This window comes from Anopheles funestus, chromosome 2RL, assembly GCF_943734845.2.
Source record: "Anopheles funestus chromosome 2RL, idAnoFuneDA-416_04, whole genome shotgun sequence".
NCBI classification, from domain to species: Eukaryota; Metazoa; Arthropoda; class Insecta; order Diptera; family Culicidae; genus Anopheles; species Anopheles funestus.
The window spans coordinates 3,518,097-3,544,122 of record NC_064598.1 but is presented as its reverse complement, the minus strand read 5'-3'; the positions used below and the strand labels follow the sequence as shown (position 1 = coordinate 3,544,122).

The window sequence follows — 26,026 nt, the reverse complement described above, 5'->3', positions numbered from 1 at the left end:
GATAACGTATTGCTTCCAGTGATGGTATTACTGATGTAAGCATAGTAAACATTACTATTAAAATACGGCAAAACTTTACAGCTGCAAGATATTGCATTTATTCGTTTATATAATTACTGTGAATATTAGTAAAATTTTTTTCAATTGGAAGTACGTCACACTCGTTAAACGATCTCATTAACCATCGTTTAACACCGCTGTCAAGAGTGTTGTGAAGGGCTTTGCTACGTGTAAAACAAGAATTATATATGCTTGAATATGAAACATGGTGGGCGGCGTACAAGTGTACTGTCGTTAAGATCTTCTCGTCTTTTTTATTATCTCACGAATGTTTCATTACTGTTTGCTGCTTTGCGAGTGCGAGTGAAGAGTTTATGTACAGTTTACGAAAACAGATGTTTGCATTGTGCACGTGTTTTTTTTTCTTTCTACTCTACCCTTATTGCATGTTCATTTTCCTCCCAAAGGTGGGGAGGAAATGCTAATGATGAAAGCTAATATAAAAAAAAACGACTCACCGTAAATAGTTCGTTGAAAGGTGTGGTGTTCATGGCTGTGGAGAAGAATACTCCCTTCTTTATTTTTTTTGGGTCATGAGAGTGTGAAAATTGAACTTCAGGTTTCTCATGCTACCAGTCCCCAGCAGCAGCAGCATTAGTCGATAATGCCGATAATCTGTATGGTGCGTCTCGTCTCGGTTTTTGGTTCGGTTCGGTTGGTTTACATCTAACGGAAGTTTAGCTTACCACTAGCGATCGGTTACACACCGTAGGTAAGATAGCAGCAATCGCACCTTTTATGGGATGAAGTTTCTTGCTGCTTTCAAAAGTCAACCTCTCCGTCGTCTTCAGCACTTACATACATCTTCTTGTCTTTTCTCCCTTCCCCATTACAATTGGCCACACGGTTCGGTTTTCAGATCGCTGCAGATCGCTTGGAATGCCGTCTGCTGTTTCCACTTTTGCGTGGCTCGGAATGGGAATCGTAATGACTGTAATGGTACTTCAATGGCTGAAGAAGGTACTTCATCTACCGGCCACCTTTTTGAGGATGAAAAAAAATAAACCACACGCCGGAAAACGACCCGCTGGAACACTGGAGGAAAACTACGGAACAATTATTTCTTTCCCTCTCGATCTCAATTGCTCTTGCCGTGTACCGCCAGTAATGGAGGAGGGAATACCGTGATGAATGCGCGGCTGTGGATGGTAGAAAAAAAGAGAGACTATCCGGACGTGGATGATTGTGTGTTCCCATGCTTTCGACAATTGTGGCACTGGCACAGCAAGAAAAAACAAAAACGCACGTGTCAACCGGTGAGGAGGCTATGAGTTGAGCCATGTTTTATGGTCAGATACTGTTCTGAGTTTGTAGTTCAGTTAGCTGGTTGTGAAACATAAGCTCCACAGGAAGAAAGACGAAAGACAATAGCGCAAAATGTTATCTATAATTGAGAAGGTGAAAGTTTTCTCCATGCTCAGCGTGTAATGGATTTTTTTTTCGTTTCTTCGACCATTTTCATACGTGTCAATGTGTGGTTTTGTCTTGTGTGCATTTGGATGAGTTGAACTTTTCCAAAGTAATCGTTCATCTCATCCTCCAACATCATCATTACTGTTGCCGTTTTTCCGTATATTCAGTTTTGTTTAGTTTTATTTTTTTTGTTGCTGTTATCCCTGACACTGTCCTCCAACACACACTGATGATGATGTGTTCAACATTTGTTATGAAGTAGTTTGTTGGTGATAAGCATTTGTTGCGCCCGCATTATTCGTCTGCCGGCTAAAAAGGTGTGATGAAACCCAACCATTCGCTTCATGCTGTTATTGTAATGAGCTTTTTTTCAGGCATGCATGTTGGTATGCTGCATCTGACAGACGAATATGACGTGAATGAGTTTTTTTTCTTCAACACAATTTCTTCTAAATACATCACTTTTCATTGTGAAGATGGAAGCGTAAGCGTTGTTAATATATGGTAATGTGGCAATTTCATACCCAATTTTTCCATGCTTCGCAAGTTTCGTAATTTGTGCGCCGGATTGGCTTGATTGGTTCGTTCGATCTAGTTCAGGAAGAGATTATTTAAATGGAAGATGGTTTAATGTGCATGGTGAAATCATTTAATATATAACTTATTATTGCAGATAATAATCTTTCACATTTTCTAAAGTGAATGAAATTATTTATTGCGTAAACTAATTTCTGAACTGCAAAATTACTGCTCTTATAGCTCAGATATTTCCTTCTTTCCTAGTTGCGTTGATGACGACTACTCCATGGTGACGCTTAAACTCTTTTATTGCGTACTTCTCTTCCAGTGGCACAAGAAGCACAAAAACCCCCCAAAGGTTCTTGTACGATCCGAAATCAATTGGAAGAAAATAAGGACGTAATCAGTCGTGTAAAAGTGTGGTAATATATTATCCAGTCTCCTTCTCCGTGTGCCCTGAAGCAGAACTATCGCCACTACTATTACAGCAAGACTTGCCTTTCCCGTGTGCAGTGTAACCTGGACGCTACTGCGTTTGTCACTTTGGTGGTATATTCTACCGATGCGACTTCTTCACGATTGTATGCAAATTTTCCACGCTCGATATGCTTTCCTTCCGATGCTCAGCGTGATATTGCAATGTTCGATCAATGATGCTCAGTTTCCGGGGTTTTTCCCTTTTCTTCCTGGGTTTGTCCCGGCCATGTAGCTCCACCTTAGTATTGGCTGGGAATCCCATATCGGAACCGACCGGAGGATGCGAAGGAAAAATGGAGAATGATTAAAGCTGTTAGCATAATCTGCAATCGATTGACGTTCGATGCGAATGGTTTTCCAACCGTACGGCGGATATCCTACGCTGCCGGTACTACGAAGGTTTGGTTGGCCGGTTGCAAACGAGGTTGGATGGTTTTAATTGAAATTGATGGTCCGGTGCGCAGATAAAGTGGAAAACTAGCAGAAGCCTAGCTTTTTTTTTGCTGATAAATAGTCGATGGTTGTGATTTGATCCCTTTTTACTGTTCCTCTTTTCTTCTCTGCTTGATAGTTGCCAATGCAAACAAGCGCCATAATGCTTTAATTGATGTGATTGGAATAGAAAACATTCTTTTAAATGTAAAGTTACGTGAAGATGATGTAAAAGGTGTATCGTAGTTTCATATTTCATGAAGTTTTCCTATAAGAAAAACGTCTTAAAAGTCGTTGTCCATTTGGAAATGTATAACAATCAAAGCATTGAAGTAAATAAAGGAATGAACACAAACTTTTCCTTTCTGTCGTTTGATGTTTTTTTACCACCCCCCCCCCCCCCCCCTTCGTTCCACTTTTGCCGACTGCCAAATATTTAAAATCTTTCCTTCAATAGACGAATGGTTTACTTTACCAACAAACTTTTTGAGAATGTTTGTGTATCATGTGTGCGTGTGTGTGAGTGATCTGCTGGTTGTTGGTTTAAGAGCGAATGTAAAATACTTTCATCGATGGATTATCGGCACCTCTTATATCCGACGTTCAAGAAACTTTCCATTCCTCACTCGAAATCCAGCGGTTTTTGGGGGAGAGCTTGGAAAAGTTTTCCTATACCTTCTGTGGGAAATGATCGATCGAAACGGCTCGGGTGTAAACCTTCGAAACTCAAGAGCCCATCGCCTGATTGATCTACTCGAATGCGTAGGTGAGCGTGAGATGGAAGAAGCAAAAAAGCGTTACAAGTGCTTTTAAAATCGGGAATTTTCGTTTATATTTCAGCACGACGAAGATTTCCCATCTTTTCACTGCCAGGTTTCGCAAGGTTCTTTCTCGAGCCTTCTGTCAAGGCTTTGCCAGTTCTCTGTCCCATAGTTTCTAGTTTGGTTTGCTAGACAAAAATAGAATTTTACCACCCACCCACCTGGCGGTAGCCATTTTTTGCCTCCGGTCTAGTCTATTTTATTCAGCATGGATGGAATGAAAAGTTTCATGTTCTATAAAAGTTTATCAGAATTCAATTATATCTATCTTATTGATTGTTGCACTTGCTCTGCCGTACCGGGCGCTACTCCCGGGGATTTGGTGCAGATAAACCATCTGCCTTTTGGTAGGAAAAACTCCTGAAAATAAGGATCTCGTCTCCACTAGTCGCAGAAAAGTGATAAGAGAAAAGTTTATCCTGCCCCCGTTGGCGGTACTTACATTTTATCATCATGGCGAGAGTGAGTGTATGTTGAATTTATTTCCGTTGTGAAAGCTTTCATCGGTTTCAGTATTTTTTTTTTGCTCCATATTCTAGATATTATGGGAAATCCCTGAGGGGAAATTATGGGAGTTAAGAGAGAGCAGCATTTTTTGGTGTTTCTTTTAGAAAAAATGTTTTAAAATTGTTTTTCATGTTAATCATATAACAAGGAAAATAATCGTGCCTATCCCTTGTAGCCAATACAATTTACATGTCGACCAGAAACAATGCCAGTTTCCCAAAAACGAAAATTGTCATATGGTCAAGTTTACCTCAATCGACGGTTCTCTATCCACAGTGCCATCAATTTGGAGGGTATGTTGCAGACATGTGTTACGTTCATCTCCACCTTATCGCCTACGCTCGTGTACACATGACCGTGAACATCTAAACATAATGTCACATTTGCTTTGGTGTTGTGGACAAGTGCATTATACGGCGGCACACGATGTACGAACGAGCACAATCCTTTCTCGTTCATGTTGAACGTCAACAGCACCTAAGAACAAGCTCCATGTGGCTTTAGGCTCGTCAAATCGTGGCCCCATCGTCGGTGGACATTTCGGGCGTAAGCATCAGCAGCTAATTGCTTCCTGCCCCGGTATGACATGCACACTCTCACATGTCGGGACGGAAATTGTTCTTTAGGGAATGGAAACGATTAAATGTGCTCTGGAAAACGGCTCACGTGCTCACCAACGATGGTCTTCGGCTATGGACACCCATCCATTCCATTGACGATGTTTTTGCCATCCGCATATGTGTGCGCCGTTAAGCGGTTCTTATGTGTCCGAACATTTGAACGCATCTGTCTGGCGCTCGGCGGTTTGCCCGAAAATTGGTGTCGAATTCTTCGCCGCTTTAAATCTGTTTGTAGTCGTCGCACAGTTGCAACTGGTGTTTCTATCGTTTTGGAGGCGGTCGGCTTTGACGTTCACGTCCACTGCAGTGGAGAGAATTATTTGAGAACCTCTCCGCGTAATTAGCATTTTGTCAGATTGGAGGACATCATCATGGGGCGAGCTGGTTGAAACTTGCGTTTGTTGCATCTGACTGTCACACGGGTGTGAATTGTGCTTCCAACGATAATTGGCCAATGATGCAACGACAGCAAATGAGTAACGAATGGTCTGTTATGTGAATAAGAATTTGAATGTCTGACTGGTGACAGCGTATATTCCAATTAAATTAGAGAACCATCAGGTGATATCGTCAATAGATAACCAAATATGTTATCAATCATACTTGAATAATAATAATTTTATGATTATAAATGTACGAAAAGAAATGTTGGGAATTGTACTCTTGATACACGGGGGAAAGCTTTCTAACGAAAAAGAAATTCCAATTATCAGTATCTTCTGAAGCAAAACTTTGGTCAAGACAAAGAAAAAGACAACAACTACACATTTCAAAAACACCCAAAAACTTTATTTGCGAAAAATTTTAATACTCAACGGCAATCGCTAAACGGAAAACACAGTCATCCCTTCTGTTTCCTTTGTATGATGCGTTTATTTAAATTGCAATCGAATCGATTAGAAGTACGAGGAAACTGTGAAGCGTTGGAAGTTCCGCACGCATTTTAGCGATCGATGAAAAGTACGCCATAATCGTAAAAAAGAACGATATATCCTCATTGCCTTATTTCTTGCTTCACGTTACACCAGCAAACGCCAGCCCGGAATAACGTACAAACGGAGGTTGATTTCGGAGAAGCTCGAACATCAAATGTCTCGCTGTGTTCGCAGTTTACGGAACGCTTTTTTCCGTTTCTCCGGCCATTTCCGCACACGCCACGTGACACATACACAGAAGCACCATTTTGGGGTTAGCTTCCATTCGAGCAAAGATCATTTTCTTTCCATCCGCGCGCACTCAAGTTGCCACGTTTCTAATTCCCCGGAACCGTCGATACTGAAGTTACTCCGGCAAACATGAACGTTACAACCGGCATTTTTGATGGTTTTTATTTTTGAAAAAAAAAAAACTTCTTTCTCTTTCGGATGCATGCAAAGTTCAAGGACTTTAAATGCTTTTCGTTACATGTCTTTTTTCTTCGAATAAAATTGTTGTTTGCGGGTAACAGCCAGTTAAGCACACTACACAAAACATGATATTGAACATGTGATCTTGGTGAATGCTGTGTGATCCTGTCTGAATTTAGGAAATTCACCGTTGCTGGTGACGGGTTATGTATCACAGCCAGGAGGTGTTTAATAGAAATGAAAACACGTGATTCCTGGACATGTTCTTCGTTCCTAGCGTGTGTGTAATTACCAAATTATGTTTGTTCAAACTCTCATGGATGGTGGTAAATGTACATAAATTTTCGGCAAGACAGCAATCTATCAACTTGCTCTTGGTTGAAGCATGTTTCAGTGACTCTATTTTGAAGTATTTTGTACAAAAGTATGAAATTTAGCAAATTATATTTAAATGAATGTTAAAAGTTTCAAGTGTTATTGTAAATCGTTTTTGGCAAAAATAAAGAAGAAATCTTTCAACTTCAAAATTTAAGCATCAATAAAAGCCCAATAAGAAGTTTTTCTGTAACTCGTGACACAATAAAACAATTAGTTGAACACTGAGTTTTCATGTTTGTTGTATGTTTGCGGACGCAAATCAAAAATATACACCCCATGGCAGCACGTTCACTTCCGTGCATTTAGGAAGGTAAAGAAAAAAGCGACCAAACAACAACAAAAAAAGTCCATTGGAAACGCACTTCTTCGTTCGAGAAACTTTACACAAAAGCGAGAGTAGAGTTACCAACACAGTTCCGTTTATGGTTTCTTTCGCGCATTCCAAACAAAATGCTGTCACTGGCACGGTGAAGCGATGTTTTCCCAATGGGACGGAAAAGCGGACGCGCACGGCAGCGTAAAGATGTATTTTCGATTTCGTGTTTGGTTTCCCTGAGAGGGAAATGAGAAAAAGGAATTGTTGGCAGGACAAAGGTAAAGGCGGAAGCAGCAATGTGCTATGGTCACCGCTTAGAGTCGTTGATTTCGATCCAGTTTCCTTCCATTGGGATATATTTTCATTTTCTTTAGTAGATGAAAATGTTTTCATCCTACACTATCTACACTGGAATTTGATCAGTAAACTTGTGTTTTTTTTGGGAAAAAGTGTATTCTTATTAACATTTTGTCAGCAAAGTTTGTGTATAGGATGGAGCGTGTCGAATTGAAGGATCAACTTATCGATTTAAATTGTTTATTTGTTATGCTTTATTTTATTTGACTCTCGCACTGATCGTATTAGATTAGAAAAGAAACAGAAAAAAAGTTTTTATAAGCTCAGGTAGTATAGTCTGTCGCATTATCTTATTTTTTTGTTATTCGTTTGACACGCTCCAACACGCCCCAGGTTAAAGAAGAAACGTTTAAATTCTACTTCAACACATTAGAAATGCATTCATCCCCACAGTCTTATGTTACATTGTGCGGAATGTTAAGGAAATGCTGCTGCAAGCTGCTGCTCTGCATTCGCAGATTGTTTCATGTGCAATCATGAAACAAGACCCGATTGCTGGTACCACCCATCGCTTAACATAGTGTGGGGAAAAAAACAGGAAAACTCCTTTGCATTGCTCACGTCTACGTGTTTGTACGTCGCCGGTTGGTTGGTTGGTTCGTGGCCACCAGTTACGCGCGCGGTCGCCCAAAGTATGCATTTGACAAATGTGAGTCCTCGCGGAATGCCAGAAGCACAAGGACGCGTATTTATGGATAAATCCTTTCGTGTGTCTTGTTCGGGGGGGACATGGGACACAGAAGGAAGGAGGGCGTTGTTGCGTTTGATGCTACAGCAACTCCAACCCAGCCCAACCCAGCACAGAGAAGAATGTATGTATGTGGTGATGAATTTTCGGTGCCACTTCACTGTCTGTCTATCTGTCATGTCCATGTGGTGTGATGGGCGTGCATCAGCTTGCCAGCTTGCACACTGAAGCGAAACGTTGTATCATTTCCGTACTTCTGCGTTGTTCTGTCTCCCTTTTTGCTGTTGGTAAGGTACCGCAAATCCTCTTACAAGTGGAAAACGGAAATTAAATGCAATGGCAGCGCCGCCCCTGCGTACATCATCCATACGAGATGGCGAGAACCTTGTGCGGCGAAAGGATGGCTATTTCTCTTTTTTTTGTTGCCAAATTACACAACGAAAGCTTTTGCTGTTGTGCACCATTAATCTGTTGCCTTTTTTCATGGTGGAGAATGATTTTTCCCCATAACTCTACATCAAACATATATTCCGCACGGCGCACAATTAATGTTCAATTTGTGTCGTATGTTGCGTATTCGTATGTTGGCACAGTTGGCAGATTCACATCGGCTACGTGAAAGTGGGAAGAACAATACGGCAAGTGGACAAAAACTCGAATCGTTGATCGATAATTTACCCGAATGATTGGTGGTACTCAAATTTGGCAAATTATTGTTGTAGTTCAATTACTGTAAATCGTTCTCCCCTCCAAAAACGTATCGCTGAAAAATTGTATCGATTCATTCAAAACGGATGTTTTACGATAGATATACATTTGCCATCGAATTTTTTGCCTATTTCATCCCACTTACAGTTCTTCCATGCCGCCACTTTGTCCTTTCGGCGTGGCATGCAGATGCTTTTGCTCGTCGTATTTCTTCAACAAGACACGGAGAGTGAGTAAGGCAATCGTTCGTAGCAGTAGGAATTTGGCGCAATTTATTTCTGACTTTATCCCAAGTATGATTCTTCTTCGGGTAAAGCTATTATTTTGCCATCGGCTTGCCAGATCCGGTCAATTCGTCAATGACGAAGATGAATAAATGGAAATAGCGTCGTTCGTGGTGCTGGCAAGAGCTGCTCATCCACCTATATAAAGCATCTGGTCCGTGTTTCACTTTGTATGATGATGGTGAAGTTGCTAAAGTTTATCTTTCTCCGTTTAAAAAACCGTGTCCCTTTGCTGTAATGCACCGACGTAACTCAGAGACCGTAAAAAGCAAAAAAATACATTTAGTCGGTTGTCGGGATCATTGATTTTCATTTGGTTACACGAATGTCAAAATGCCCATAAGAAGTAAGGAAACAAGAAAAAACCCATTTTTATAATTTGTTGGATTTCAAAACATTGTTTCAATTTGCGTAAGTTTAGAGAGATTGTATAAATAATATGTTCGCGCCTTTGAGTATGCAATTCGCGAAGCAAATACTTGTTATTAATAGATTTAGGTTTAGCAAAGGTTCTAAGGGTTAGCCTAGGGTTATTAAAATCTGTACCTGAAATAAAATGGAAGTATCTTAACGTAATCCACGGCAAAGCGACTGCAATCTAAGTGAATCCGAGCGATCGTACACTATTCATTGCAATAAGTTTGTTGATGCTGACGTTGATTACTTGTTCGGATAGCTTTTACTAATCAAGATTCATCATGTTTTCTTGCTTCTGAATGTAGAAAAAGGCAACATTTTCGGATGTTGTCCATTTTACGATTGAATGCAGTAATTGATCCATGTGCAAACAATAAATTTCCAGCCCAATGCTTACAGCACGTCGCCAACTAAATAATATTTGATATTACCTCTAACGACTCGGATCGTTTGGATGTGAAATAAATTATAAAGAAAAACCCACATCTCACTTGCGTACCTTCCACTACGTTAGGCACTACTGATACTCTAGGTAAAAACCGACACCGCACGGTTGATTTATAAAGCGATCGGAATCGATGTGCGGAATTAGGCACGCATTGCGATATATTATTTATGCGCGAACCGTTATCGTGGAAAGCCGCAGCGTCTCTTCACTTCTACTCTCCCATGTACCGAATGGAGTGGCCAGAACAATTTGAATTTTTGCACTTCCTCGCACTATCTGTCGCCTGGCCCTTTGTCTGCAGCACATTCGATGTTTTTTCCCCCTCCGACATGTGCGGTCGTTATGCGATTGTTTTATTTGGCAATTTCCTCCATTTCACGACCGTTTGGACGATGGCTGCTGTCGGGGTAGGTTTCATCGCTTGGTTTATGGACTTGCACCATTGAGCAGCGTACTCCGGCCCTATCGGTACGATGTGTGTGCGCTTTTTCATGCTGTATTTTGCACCTGGCAGGCGAAACACGAAACAATCTATCAGATATTATGGGGACACTCCGTTCGGCACTGTTTGTACACTAGCTATCGGGTGGGGATGTACTACCGGTGTATGCTGACCTTTGGTACGCTTCGTAGGCTTTGTACGGTGTCATGAATATTTACCACCTTTGGTTGTTCCTTCCGGTATTCTTTTCGCACGATTCCTGTTCCGATTTAGCTGCTACCAGTGATGATGGTGGATGTAGTGGAAATCGTTGTTGCATAGCGTTATTGACCTAGCAGCATGTACCGGACAGGCATCGGCAATGTTACGGAAAGCTAGTGAGCGAACGTGTGGTACTATGGATCGTACCATTTATGTGTGTCCATACATCATGCTTTTCCTACATTTCCGGCTTACATTTTGGAAGGAAGCGAGCTGAGTGCTTGAATGTTTCGTATTGACCAAGATTATGTTCCAGCATAGAACATTCTATAGGTTGCGACGTAAGCGTACTATTGTCCTGTGTTAGGATTAACCAGCACCGGTATTGTAGGGTTGTTTTTAATAAACTAAGGCTCCGAGGTTTAATATGTGCGTTTTTGATGCGTTCATAGGATCAGAATTTAGTTGATGAAGCTTTTTCTTTGTTCAACAACATAGATTTGATAGTTCTGGTTTCCATGAGTTTAGATAAGTTTCTTGAAGATAAAATTATGTTGACCATTAAAGCACAGCAAGTGTAGTATGAAACAACTTTTATTATAGGGTATTGAAATTTTAAATTATACACACTTAGCAGAACTAGAATACCTTGATTGATGTCAACGCAAGCAACTAAATATCCTTTAGTTAGTTCTTTATTATTTATGCGACCTTAACCCAAAAAATTAACGCGTTATTTTGTATTTGTTTGTATACAGCAAAAAAATGGCAATCGTCAAGGATAGTGCAACGTTCTTCCAACACGGCAACTCGGCCCAGTTCGACTACGTGCTCAAGCTGTACCCGAAAGCGCTGAAGCTGAAGGCCGAAACGCGTGGCAACGGCAAAAAGGCAGACAAACTGCTGCGTCTCGAAAAGTGGTACCAGAACGAGCTGCCGAAGTTGATAAAAAATCGTGGCCGAGACGCTCACCTGCTGCACGAGGAGCTGGTGCAGACGATGGAATGGAAGCAGACGCGCGGCAAATTCTACCCGCAGCTGTCGTATTTGATCAAAATCAACACACCCCGGGCAGTGGTAATGGAAACGAAGAAAGCCTTCCGGAAGCTACCAAATCTCGAACAGGCGCTAAATGCACTCTCGAACCTGAAGGGTGTAGGGATCACGATGGCATCGGCCTTGCTGGCTGCCGCTGCACCGGAAAGTGCACCGTTTATGGCGGACGAATGTCTGATGGCGATTCCAGATATCGAGGGTATTGATTATACGACCAAGGAGTACCTAAAGTTCGTCACACACATCCAGCAAACAATGGAACGGCTAAACCTGGAGGAGGACAGCAATGGTGCGGCGGAAGAGTCTGCGAACGAGAAGAAGGACAACACAGCTAATGGTGGCGGCGGTGTAGTTGACGGTGGTGGACGGGCAGATGATGGTGCGGCTGACGGAGAAGGAAGTGAAAGCGCTGCGAAGGAAGCGGTAGTAAAGGAAGGAAAGGGTGATACGGCCGAAAACGGTGCCTCGGGAAAGACAGCAGCCGCAGCAACAGCAGCAGCAGCAGCAGCGGGACCAAAGCCGAAGAAATGGTCAGCACATTCGGTCGAGTTGGCGCTATGGACACACTATGTCGTGTCGGATTTGCAACCGGAATTGCTTGGTGGTATGCCTGGCAATGGTAATGGCGTGGCGGCCACCGTTGATGATGATGCTGCACAAAATGGAATCTCGAAAGAGGAGGGTGGCGACGACGAAGATGAGGACGATGTAGGTGACGAAGAGGAGCTCGATGGGGACAACGGGATAGCGGAGGACGAGGGTAATACGAATGATGAAAACTCCCGCACCGCTATGATGGAATCGTCGGAATCGGAAAGCAACGAAGCGGCAGTTGCAGGAGTAGCGGTCGTGTCGAACGGCAAAAGTACGTCGGGTTCGAGTGGTTCTGCTCAGGACGAGGAAGAAAAGCTGGCCGACGACACGGAGGATACGTCCAAGGACGCAACTGATAATAGCAGCACAGCCGTTACGCTGACGGAGTTAACGAACAATGGTACCTCGGTAGTGGAACCGGTGGCGACATCGCACACGCAAGAATCCACACTCGTTGACGACGGCACGAAAGCGTCCGTCGAATGCTTAGGTGGCGGAGCACTTGGCACAAAGGCCGCGTTAAGCACGGACAGCTCCGTTGCCGACAGTACCGAATCTGAAGCACCGATCAGCACCACCGACGGTAGCAGTAACGGTAGCAACAAACGTCCCCTCTGCTGCGAGGATAATGGTGAAGACAACCCCGAACTAAGCGCTCCGAAGCTGATAAAGCTGTAGGGTGGTACAAGTCAATAGACACGGACACGCGGTGGATGGCATATATGTGACGGGGAAAAGCCTAGGGGGGATGAATGTGGTATAGGCCTTGTGCTTTACCTCGATGTAGGGAAGGGGGGAGTGTGGCGTAATGCTTAGGTTAGGATAGTTTCTAGCACAGTACAACAATCATTATGGTCACAAATCAGCAAAGGCGTGTAAAGGAAGAAGAATATCCAAGACGAAAGGGAATGGAAACCCAACTGACGCTACAAGTTACAGTGCTGCTGCATCGTTGGCATCAGTTGCAAAGGACGCAAGGATTTTTATTTGTACAACACCAATAATATCTAAGAAAGGTTGAAAACACACGCTTATTTTTCGGGGAAAAGAAGAAAAACAAAAACTGCCGCAACGCATACATTGTGCGTTGCGTTGTCGTGTGAGAAGCAAGATATAAAGGACAAGATACACAGTTGACTATAGACCAACATTTATTATGCTTCGTCCTTTTCGGTAAAAAGCATACTTTCTTTCACGTTGCAATTGCTGTCTTGAACTTCTTGCAAAGTTGCTCTGTGAATCGGTCCTTTATTTTATCATGCGTGATGGACCCATCATGCATATCGGTTTTTATCTTTTCGAAACCGTACAGGTAGAACTCACCCCATGAATTGGCATTAAACAGTGACACAGGACTAAGACTCCGTCGATCTCAGTTAAGAATTTTCCTGCTAAATACTAAAAATTCCGTGCATCATTCAACAACAGTGCAAATTTATCCTTGCTTCACAGTATATTCATTTAATGGGTTATTATTAGTTGAGACGAGACTGGATTCTTCTTTTCCCTATTACATCATCCGAAGGTCCGACGACGAAAGTGAACGACCGAAAGTTTATCTCATACTAGCTACGATCTAAGTTTTTTTTTGTTCATTTTATTGTATTTATATACTTTAGATAATCGTATCCAACGATAGCCAGATAGAGGAGTATGCAGGTTTGGGGGGTGCGAAACGATTCAACAGTTGAAAATCCTTTTTGAGGAAATGAATAGCAAAACGCAGAAACATAGTAGAACTTGCTAGGGATTGTTGTGGGTCTGTTGGAGGATTTCTCGGATATTGTAAGTTATTGAAAAAGAAAAACACGAAAACCCTTTCTCTTAAGATCGTGTGTAATATCAACTTTAAGAAAATTATCATGACTTTCTGGAATCATACTTGCAATGACGGTAAAGTTACAGAACGATTGTAATTATTTCACTGACTACACTGACATTTTACGGGATGTGGTGTCAAATTGACTGCATAACGACGTTGAGACAAGCGCAAAAGGAAGTGAGGCTTATCAAAGAAACAAATTTTCTTAAACGAAAGATAGACAAATTGCTTATATTGTTTACCACACTACTTAACAAAAGACATGTAACTATTATAGCTTAATTTTCGTCTTTTAAGTTGCAAATATTCCTTCATTGGACGTATACTGTTTTAACTTCGTTTGAATTATTTTTTTTGTGCTATCGCCAATAAACTTTGCGCGCTGTCTCGTTCTCAATGTGCGCCATCAGCAGTATGACGAATTTTGCACGAGAACACAATTATGCTGCCCTTACTCTATAATGTTGGATGAGGTGGCTTTAACCAAGCCTCCCAAAGATTTTCATGTAGCTCTTTTGGTTTACAAGGTTTGTTTACAAGGTATGTGTGAGCTGGATAATGCAGTTAATGCTTACAAAGTAGTTGGGTCATGTTTGGAATTGGTTTCCAAGCTTTCGCATTGCATTAACTTTCAGTACCGCGAAAGTATTCGAATTCTTAGGGAAATATTCGACAAAAAATCCAAATCCGTTGCAAGGACTGATTATCAGGCTACGTGGGAAAACATAACTCTAATAAGCTAATTATGGAAATTTTGATCTTGAAGTTCAAGCATTACGCAAGAAAAAGGCTTGGTTCAATTGTTGAAAACAATACCCTGTATTGATCGGATGAAGATTACATGCCCAAACATCGTTTGTTTACATCTCTACGCAACACATTTTTTCCGAGATCACTTTGAAAGAACTTTCAAAAGATGAACCAAAACCGAGGTAATGGTTCGTAGTATCAATTGGTTCTCTGGTTTTTTTTTTTGAAAAATTACTGCTGGCGACTGTTTGTTTGAGAACCAAACTTCCGAGGGTTAGCTGGTTGTGGATTAATGAATTGCTGATTACTTACCCCTAAACAAAGACTTACAAAGACCGACAACTACAAAGGAGAAATAAGAAGACGAGGCAGGTTTTGTTCACGGGGAACTTGAATCAGGTACGATTTGAAGTAACTGCGGACAGTTTATGTAACTTTGCACGGTTTTTAGTATAAATGTTTTTGTGATTTGAACCAGTTTTAAAATGCATGCAAACAAGAAATTGCAAAAAATAAAAATGTAGAAAATACACAAAATCCCCATTTACCCCATACATACAAGTGAAATCAAATGACTGAGATTTATATAGAAAGTAGTCAAACATGGAACAAACATTAATGAGCAGCGTGAAGCACAGACAGTGTGTAAAATATGCTTGTGTTGTATGTGTATGGTGTGAAAGTACTGTATGAGTGCCTGTGCATTAATCTTTTTCTACACCGTCAGGAGTGAATGCTGTGTGCGCGAAAGAGGCGAGAACGATGCGATGTGGAAGCAGCTTTCAGATAGAAATAGTTATTCATAGGATGTTGTAGTAAGAACCAGAAAGAATCCCTATCAAGAGAGGGACACTATGTTTTCGGAAAGATGGATGAAGAAAATAAACACTTATACACGAAAAATCACATACGGAGCAGCAAATGATTACAAATCGACACACCTAACTGAGCAGCGAAACAGATGCAAGTACTATGTAAACAAGGAAGCAAACATTATTATACACCTGCCACCATTTCGTCATTCATTCGCAGTGCGTCTCGTTGATCGATGGAGCAAGCGGTGCAATGAGCTGTAAAATACTACAATACAAGTGACTTATTAGAAGAATAAGTGACAATCCGCGGCGATATGATTTTATGCAATTGTTTTGTTTTGTGTCTCTTCATGAACCAAGTTGACGAAGTATATGCTCGATAAATTGATCGGCGGAAATGAACCGTTTGCTCCCGTACGACAAGACTTGAGACCCGCAAATGTGCGCTTGACTCATCAAAATCGGGATACCCCATGACCTCATGATGATCCCCGATCGCGGTGTAGAGATCGATAGAAGTACGGTCGAAAATTATTTCCGTTTTGCTTGATGACGGCCAGTACTAGCAACGTGATGATTGCTTGCTGAACGTTGAATGAAACAAGGGGAAATATTATAATTTTATCATTGTTGGTATTATTCAACACGTTGACATTGTGCGTATTGAAGATGGCACATACATCAGTCCGAAGTGAACGAGAAGCTATAGGGAAAAGGGTGAAGAGAACCTTAAACGTTTCGTGCAAGTAGTATTATTTTCAATTAGAATGATGATTAACATACAATGTGCGCACTGTACGAATCTGATGCACACATGGCAAAAAGAGAAGGGATGGATGGTAAACAAGGTGGGGTGTATTTGCAAAAAAGCAAATGCAAAGTAAAATGCTCACGAAAACTTCGTTTTCGTATTCTAGCTTTTGTCCTCCTGGAACAGCGCATAAAACCTCGGTACATTAAACAACCACGAAATCATTAACAAGACTCATTTAAATTTACTAAGCATAGTGTTTAAAAGGCAAACGGGAAACGTTGCATGAGTACGGCAAAACGTAAGCTAATGAAACAAGTGAAAGGACGATAATGGAGGAAAACCGGGAGAGAAAATATGGAACAAAGTAGAGTAAAGTACATATACCTGCACACAAACTAACTCATCTATACCGTAACGTCGTACCGAAAAAAAGATAATGCGAAATGAAGAAAGCAAGTAAATATAGAGTCTTGAATACTGTTAGTGGTGTAGAAGTTTAAATTAGTAAGTGACAAAACACACATGCATGATTTTGTGGAATGAAATTGAACCCAGAGTTGAATGAGTGAGCCGTGCGTGAATGGTAATGTATGTGTCGTGATAGTGGTGTGAAAGAAGCATAATGGTGTGGATGGGCGAAAAAAAGAAGAAACAAGTTATTGAGCGAAGTAAAACTAACAAAATCAATCGAACGCAACATTTTAAAAAATTATAGCGAAAGCAAAACAAAAAAAATCTACACACACACAAATACACATAACGATGAAGAATGAACATAATTGAAGAAGAAGCTGAAGATTGCAAATGGTTAGCGCGGTTAGTTTATAGCAAAGTGGAGAGGAAAACAATATTTACGAACTAAATGTAACGATCACATGATACGATGGTAAACCATAAACAGGACAAGACGGTAATATTTAAGGTTATAAGTAAATATAAAAGAAAAGCGAAAAGGTAAAACAGCATGGTATCATACATTAATTTTTAAAACAAAACAAAACCCTGCACACCACCATCCCTTGAAAGTTGAACCATTTATACCTTTCCAGCGCAATTTGCGAGAGAAACATTTATCCTTCTATACTACCGGCGATAATAAAAAAGAAACAAAACGTGAAAATAAGCAAAACAAAACAAAACAAAACAAACAATAGCGAGTAGATTCTAAAATCACAACAATAGTGACAATTTAACAAAACTGAACAAAACAAGTGACAAAAGGAATGATGAAAAAGGAAGCTAATTTAGTAGCACCGTAAACGACAAAATGTCGCGAAAGTAGAACGAAAATACATTTTGCAAACAAACAAAAACTACCAACACATACATACACACATCCAACACGTCAATACATTGAAACAAATACAGCAGCACCTTACATGCACACAGACGGAACTTTATAATGCATAGAGTTTTATAATTTAAGGAGAAAAAGGAGAATAAACAAACAAAAAAAAAACTTATCAAAAAACCTAATTGTTTTATTAAAGTAAATTCGAGTTATGATTCGTTAACAGCTGCGCTCAGTGTTAATTGAATTTACATGTAAAATGGACCATTTTCGAGATCGCCCACTTGGAGGCATTTATGTTGAGTACTTTAAAGAAGCGGGAACCCATTTTAATGGTTGCTCGGAAACATAAAATCATCAATAACCGGTCAGATTTATTTGGAACCCGGTGCCGCAATGGGAGATGCACTTACTGCTGGTTCGCATTAACACGCGCTACAGATGATGCCGCCGCTTTCCATTTTCCAGTTCCGTGCCTGTTCCATCCATAATCCTTTTTTAACTGACCAAACATCCGATACACAAACAAGCTGGAGAGTGGGAAACTGCATCAAGAATTATTAACAAAAACTACAACTTCACCCAAAAAAAAAACGGAATCCGGCTCGATTTCGTTCGGGTGAACTCACAGCGTTAGCAACCCCCGGCCAGAGTGTACTCCTACTAAATCTTCTCTAACTGCATTTCGAATGCATGTTTATGCTACGGCTTTGGTGGCCGTGCTGTGTGTCCATCGGCAAGCCTAAAAAAAGGATGTCTAAGGGGGGAATGGGAGGATGGTTGTGAATGTTTGGTCATTTAACGTATCTATCTACAACAGTGTTGTTGACTGGCAACGGCGAATGCACCCGTAGGACCGGGTCGCCTGGATGAAGTTTTGGATGCTTTTATGTTTAAACGATTATATCCACTATTTATCACATGGGAGTGTGCGTTGTTAAAAGGAAGATGTGTACCGCTTATAACTTTTTCTCGCTCGTTCTGCCTCGCTCTCCGTCTCTCGGACTGCCCGTTGCTTGGATACCTAGGTTGGTGTAGTGTTGCAGGAAAGGATCAAGTTTGTGGCATTTTTCAACATTCACTCTTACACCGAGAGGAAACTGTTGTATATTTTTTACCGTGTTAAGTGCTGTGTGTGTGTTTTGTTTTTTTGTCCAGTGGCGCACGGATTGTATGTGCGAAGGGATAAAGTGCAGTTCGAATGAAGCGTTCAAAAATGTTTTTTCATTAGTTTCAAAGAAGAAAGGTAAAAACCACACGATGGCGTGCACTACTTCCTGCAGAGAGAATATGTTGGAAAATACTAACACCGCGTGTATTGGCAATAACACCAATGGTGGAGGAGGAGGGTGAGAGGAGTGGGGTTGAAAGCATACCGACACACACACACACACACATACGCTTAAGTAAACACGAAAAATAATCAACGCGAGACACGTTTGCTTGGTGTGGCCGTGCCTGGCTTGGTGCATTTTTCCCCCAAAACATCAACACCCTTGCACTCCGGAGTGGATCAACCTGCATTCCCTAGTACGGTGAATGTTTTTGCACGTAACAGTGCAACATCCATATACCGCAGGTAGGAAAAACAGGAGATAATAGAACGAAACAAAAACACGCGAGCAATTTAGATACGAACACGCTGAAAAGTGTAATCTCGCCAAAATGGAATAGCGTTCGACAACACCTGCGTTGTTGTGGGTAATGGATGCTGGAAGGGAAAGGGGGAGGAAGGGGAGTAGGAAAAAGGGCAAAAATTGCCAGAAAGGAGCGGTATGGAAAAGCGCTTTTACATTAATGCATTTGCATACGGTAAGCTCTGTATGGATGGTGCACTACTCGGGCTACTGTTGGCATATCCCATCATATGATGCCTGTGTGTGTTTGAACAAGTTCCATCAATAAAAATAATAGGTTTTGCGAATCCTTGTTGATTTGTGTGAACGAAGGTTAAAAGAATCCTTTGTTGGCTCATTCATTCGCGGCGTTGAAAGAAAAGTCACATGAAAAAACGAAAAGAAAATACGGCTACGAGTGGTTTTGAATACATGCTAATACTTGAAAAACATTAATTTAATTAAGTTAATTATGCCGTGGGTATTGCATACATTTGGGGGCGAATTACCATTCCGGTCACGTTCATGATTATCAAAATTATGAAATTGAATAGAGTTTTTGTTCTTTATTTATGTTCTTTATAGACGAGTTTTATAGACTCATGAAATTGTAATGTTTTAACTAAAATGGTTCTAATTTAGAGCATTTTAGAACTTAATAATTGTACTGTTGTTCCTGTTAGAAGAAGAGTTTTTAACTCGATCGCTTTTTGACGATCAACCTTGCTGAAAGTTTTCTTTATGAAAAATATTTTCCGTCAATTGTTGGAATCGGAAACTTTGCACATTTAAATTTACGGTACAATGTGTTGTGTGTGTGTGTGTGTGTGTGGGTAAAGTTTTTCCTTCACCATGCTAAACCACATTTCCATTCACAACCGACCGACAAACTTCTGTTCGTTCTCATCCTATGTCGCAACTAACCATCACAAGCTGTGTTATCTTTATCATATAAAATGTGCCTTGCACAGAATAATGCAACCGGGAGGGGAGAGCCGCTGCAATCACGGACACACGTACCTCATGTTGGCCTACACAGCTTAAGTTTCTTTCCATTCTGTCCCCAACCGACAAACAATTAGGTGGACGGGTTACGGCATGTTTTGTTTCCTTTTTTGGCAAACGGGGCGGACCGTCTAAAGTACGGGCAAAAGATGTTGTTTTGCTGCACAAAAGCAGACCACCGATCCCATATTTGGACACTCGAGAAAGACGTCTTGGCGGAATGTCGGTCATCTGGCCTTGTACGAGACGAATACGGTGCGAAATGGAGACGGAGAGAGAGAGAGAGAAAGAGAAAAAACAGGTCCATCCGGGCGACAATCGAACGCGACACCACTTGGCATGATGGTGTGTTATTGTTGTACGTTTTCGATGGGTTCCTTTTTGCTTTTTGCCTTTTGTTGGGTGTCTTGTCTGGTCGGTTTTTAGTGCGTCGATCACATCGCGAAACGCCCTGCGGTGGATCATTTGCAAGGGGGATACGAATTGGACGAACAAAAACCTTGAGACCGTGCCATAAACGAGGTATGTTTCTATGATGGAATGTTAAGCAAAAACTGCTGCTGCTCCTTCAAAGCATTATTATACATACCTTTACGATGCACAGCTGCTTAAACAGGGAACATGAGCATGTAAGCAAATTTTCCTGGCAATCATGAAAAAATCGCCCCCGAGGGAAGTAAGTTTATGGAGTGGAGATTGAGCCAATAGTTAAGTGTTGAAAGTGTGTATGAGCAAAAAGCAAAGGATGGAAATTCTAAAGTAGAAATAAGCACTTTTCCGGTTTTAACTCAAAACTGGAACACACAAAAAAAATCCTTTACATGTTGTTCGTAGTAGCCAAAGTGTGAAATTTTGCATAAATATAAAACTTTTTTTTACTATATTTTTGAGTTGGAGCATTTTCTGGATATGGTCCAACTAAAAGGCGAATTTGTCTAGGTAGATCGGGAGTTCTCAACAGTTTTTGGACTTAACTTAGTCAAAATTGATTCTGTTGAAAGTGTTAATTGATACTGAATTCAATGTTAAGGATTCTATTAGCTTCTCAATTTTTACCACAATGCATTGATAAACACAAGATTAGTTCACCAATTAATTCAAAGCTAAAAGAAGGTTGGTGTATGATTAATAAAATGAAAGAAATATATTTTTATAAAATAGTAATTTGAAACATTAAACCATAGCAGGACGAAGGCATTGCACAGAAAAGAAAACATAATTTGCCTCATAAATCATGCAAAATAAACATTGACTTTAAAAAAGTTTTTTTCTTCTTTTTTTATTCATTTCTTATTAACGCCACTGCCACTGCGTGCATTAAACATTTGCGTATGGAATGCGCACGGCCTGGGCTCAGCTGGTTAGCATTTTCCATTGTTTGAGCAGGATGGAATAGCAGTAAATGGCACTGGGCTGGAATGATTTTAAAGGATGCATCAACACAAACGCAGTCGGATAGGAAACTCGTTCGGAACGTATTGCACACTGGCATTTTCCGGTTGTTCCGGCAGCATCGGACGGGTAACTTGACCTTAATTAAGTCAGGCTAATAATTAAAACTTGTTCCTCCTCCTTCTCTTTTACCTCCCGTTCGGATATTGTTTGGTAGTGCGAAATAATTATGCTTTTCTGTTGTTAGCACGCTTTCTTTTATTTATGCTTTTGTTCGAACTTTGCAGAGCCTATGATAATGTTCGGTTTTATTTTTTTCTCTCTCTCTCTTTTCGCGAATACAATAGAGAATTTACTGCACAAACATACTTGTGCGTTTATTTTCGTTCTTGCTTTGTAAGCATGATTGACTGCTGGTTTGTTAAACCAGGTACGGGAAACTTTAAGTTTTATTTTTCCATCCCAATCGTATCGTGAATTCCCATTATGATCCCGAAAGTTCAGCCATTTTCAAACCATCGGTGGTCCTTTCACTGATTACACCAGCGCCACGCTGCGGGCAGTTTGGTCGCATTTGAACCGTAAAATGGACACGCAAGACAAAACGATAAAAGTTGTTTTAATAATGCTAATAATGCTAATATCGGTAGCGCAACACTGGCCGACAGGCGCGCACGGCGCACGGGTAAGTGCCATTGTTTGCTGCCTGGAACGGTGCTCCTGGGAGCAATCACGAAGGCACGAGGCGAAGCTTAACGTCACCCGCGAACACGAGTGCACACAGGGTCACGAACATTGTGCTGCCCGATTTTCAATTAAGACTTTGCCATTATCACGTATCCAGCGTATCGTTTGAAGCCAGCTGCCGGCTGGATAAAGTGGAATAAGAACAACTGGGAATGGGCGGGACAAACGTCAAATGGAAATCTCTTCCAAAAGTGGCGGTTATCGATACGGTGGCCAGGTCAGGTATCAGGGGTGTAAGCGTTTTTTTTTTCCTGTACCATTTTCCTTTCAGTACTGCCATCGGCATTGCCCTTAACGAGGATCGCATTTAGTAACAGCTTTGCGGAATGAAGCGAAGGAAATTGGTGGCTGGCACCAAGGCAAGCACCGAGATTATCATGGAGACTTGAGGTTAATTTCCCGGTCAACCGTAAGCGTTCTTTGTCTTTGTGCTGTTGACATTACTGGTGTTTTGAACATGTTCTTTGAAGAGAGTATGATAACTATTATTAAAATGATTTTTTTTTATATTTTAGAAAGAACTACAACAGTTGCTTTACACTTGAGGAATATTCATTTAAAAAGTTTTTTGTTAAAAAACTAAAATTATAAGTGGATAGTTTAAGCATTAAAGCTAAATTTAAATTTGGGTAAAACTTTACAACCGAACAATGTTCGTCGTCTAATAGCTAATTGTCCGCGGTAACGAATCACCACATTGCAAGTGAGTCCGATATTAGGATGCTCCGTAACGCAGGTAACGCATTTGAAACTCCGAAGATTGGCGAAGGTTAATTACGAAGCAAAATGCCAGCACACCAACACACCATTGCCAGAAAGTCCCGGTAATCGGTAACTAACAAACCAGCGAACCACGGATCTACCTACTCGGGCAACTAAAGGATCTTCCCAGAATCTGCCCTCTAACTATTAGCGTGTGTGTGTGTGTTTTGTATGTAAATACGTGGAATGGGATAAGCTTTCGCGCTTGTCCATCGTTTGCTGCCCGCCCAGCTCAAGCTAATTTCGTCGAATAAATTATGCATCCCTAAGATGCATAATTATTTATGCAAGGTAAACCGTTTTCCGGTTCCGGTGTGCACGAGCAGTGCAAGCGCGTACACAATATCAACCGGTACAATAGACCGAACCTCGGGTGGGAGGTTCGGAACGATCTTCTTGGATGGCTAATGAATTTATCGTCGCGCTTGCACGTGGTGTTAACAGCCACCCACGGTCATGCGTGATTGTATGAGTGTGTTTTAGCTAATGTGCGCGATATCTGCCCGTTTTTCCTTCACACTGGTTCAACAAACCTGTAGGGTATGATGACACTCTGGTATCGTACCGCTGCGAAGGATAATTAACACTTTTGTCATGGGATTGCATGAATTCTCAATTGCAGTGCGATAGGGAAATGTTGTGGCTTTGTGTGGTGGCCTCTTCATGAGTGAATGCTTATCCTAGAACCTGAGTTTATATTGGTTAGTTAATGGACAGATTACTTTCACCTCTTTCATTGCTTTCATTGCGCATTGGAGACTGTGGAATGACAATACTTCTCACGATAAAACTTCCCGAAATGTCATCTTCGAAAATCAAACATTGCTCCACAGGGACTTTCCCTGGGTATTGTTGAGAGATGAGAATAACAACTCTTTTTAGTGAATCAACTCAGAGTGAATGAGTCGTTATTAAGAGTCAGCTCGTTTAACGACTCATTTCGGAACCACGGAGTAGCCGTGGTGAGTCGAGTCGCAAAAAGAGTAAATACGTGAGTTGAAACAAAAATGAGTTGAAACGAAACGTTTGATACACATAAGCAGAAACGGAATACATTTTTAGATTTTTTTTTATTTTTTAATAATTTTGAATTCTTTTTTTTAATTTAAAGTATTATTTGAGTGAAAAGAAACCTATTTCAACCAATTGGCATTAAAATAAATCAATTTTTAAAATTTTGCAAAATTTCCCAAAAAAATGGCAAGGCTAACCCCTTAGGAAATTTTCGGGTTTTCAGAATTTTTTTATTTTTTTCTTATTTTTTATGCTTTCTTCTATTTAAAGCGATATTTGAGTGAAAAGAAACTTATTGCAAGCAATTCGCATCAAAATAAATCAATTTTTAAAATTTTTCAAAATTTCCCAAAAAAAAACAAAGCTAACCCCTTAGGAAATTTTCAAGTTTTTAGAATTTTTTAATTTTTTTCTTTTTTTTATGATTTCTTCTATTTAAAGTGTTATTTGAGTGAAAAGAAACTTATTCCAACCCATTCGCATCGAAATAAATCAATTTTTAAAATTTTGCTAAATTTCCCAATAAAAAACCAAGGCAGAAGAAGAAATTTTCGAGTTTTTAGATGTTTTTTATTTTTTTCTTATTTTTTATGCTTTCTTCTATTTAAAGCATTATTTGAGTGAAAAGGAACATATTTCAACCAAATCGCATTAAAAGAAATCAATTTGATATTTTTCAAAATTACTCAAAAAAAACTAAGGCTGAACTAACTGAATTTTTGTTATTTTTTATGATTTATTATTCTTTTTTTTATTTAAAGCATTATTTGAGTGAAAAGAAACTTTTATATCGATATCAGATACTTGCACACATTATACAACGTACTGCACAATAAAAAAAACAAGCAACAGAATGTTTGATTGCTTGATTCGAGCCGTTTAATGATGCATGATGGTGGGACTAACACAATGTTCAGTATTATGAGCAGCAGAAATTGCTCCTAAAGATTAGTTTGTTGATTCAGCCACATTGTTCTTTTACATTTTGTTTATGGCAATCCATTTTCTTGTGTGACTTTAGCTTGAAAAACCTTTCGCAAACGTAAAATTGGCAGCGTATGTTTCTTTGTCCGCAGATCTTCACTGTGCAAAATACGTAAGCCTAATGGAAGATGCAATAACCGTTCATCAAACACACGCACCAAACCGGGCGTTCAAGCCATTCCGTTCCACCTCGGACGCTTCATCCTTTTTGGGCACAGCATCTTAGAAACGTTCAACAGTGCCACAACAGACATTCGCTCACTTGTCGCCAAAAAACCCAGACGTATCGTTAAAACCAGAACCGTATGTGAAGCGACATTACTGCATAACGCAAACCGAGAACGGGATGGTCTGGTGGGCCAGTCTGGGGAAGGTGCGTTGAAATTTATGCACGAAAACTATAGCCGAACTCCTGCCATTCACCGGTCAAGTAATAGGACAGCAAGTAACGGGATGGGACCATCCGGCAGAATTCGCTTGGGACCGTTTGGAATCGACGGCAATGCTGGTTGGTTGGTGGCTTATGCTACACACGGAAAGTAAATTATTCTTTCCCATCCTCCGGCCCCGAAAAAAAAAACTTCCTTACCTTCTACTCGCTTGTTGGAAGTAAGCTATATCGCAATACCATGTAGTGGACGGTTCTGAGAACTCGCCCATCCAGCCAGAAGAGCCGAGGGCTTCTAATATAACCCAAAGGCAATAAATAAGATGGTTTGGTGGTGACAAAGAAAACGATGGCAAAGAGTGAGCGGAAGAGAGCATGTTGGCGTCGTATGCTTCCCTTTCCGGTGCTCGGAACCCGGAATCGAAATCGTTCAGACGTGCCTGTGAAGCTTAAGCATCAAATTGATTCGAAAATATTCGTTCTGCTTTCCGGGGGTCCTTCTTAAGGAGTGAGATCCTTCCTACATACATGGGAGTGTGTAAGATGGAGTCGTTTGGGTCAGCCGGAATTGACACAATTTAGAAGGAAGGAAGGGGTTTTTG

At 40.7% G+C, this 26,026-nt stretch overlaps 2 protein-coding genes across 4 annotated transcripts in view; both read left to right on the top strand.

Annotated features, from left to right (window-relative positions):
* Positions 1-17,694, top strand: part of LOC125774792 (secreted protein C-like) — a 31,338-nt gene extending 13,644 nt beyond the window's left edge. The window contains exon 2 of the mRNA XM_049445026.1: positions 11,193-17,694. Coding sequence (XP_049300983.1) covers positions 11,200-12,762 — 1,563 coding nt within the window. The 5' untranslated portion in view covers positions 11,193-11,199 and the 3' untranslated portion in view covers positions 12,763-17,694. The remainder of the gene's footprint in view (positions 1-11,192) is intronic.
* LOC125774780 (uncharacterized) overlaps positions 1-26,026 on the top strand; it is a 105,281-nt gene that overhangs the window by 19,329 nt on the left and 59,926 nt on the right. The window lies entirely within an intron of this gene.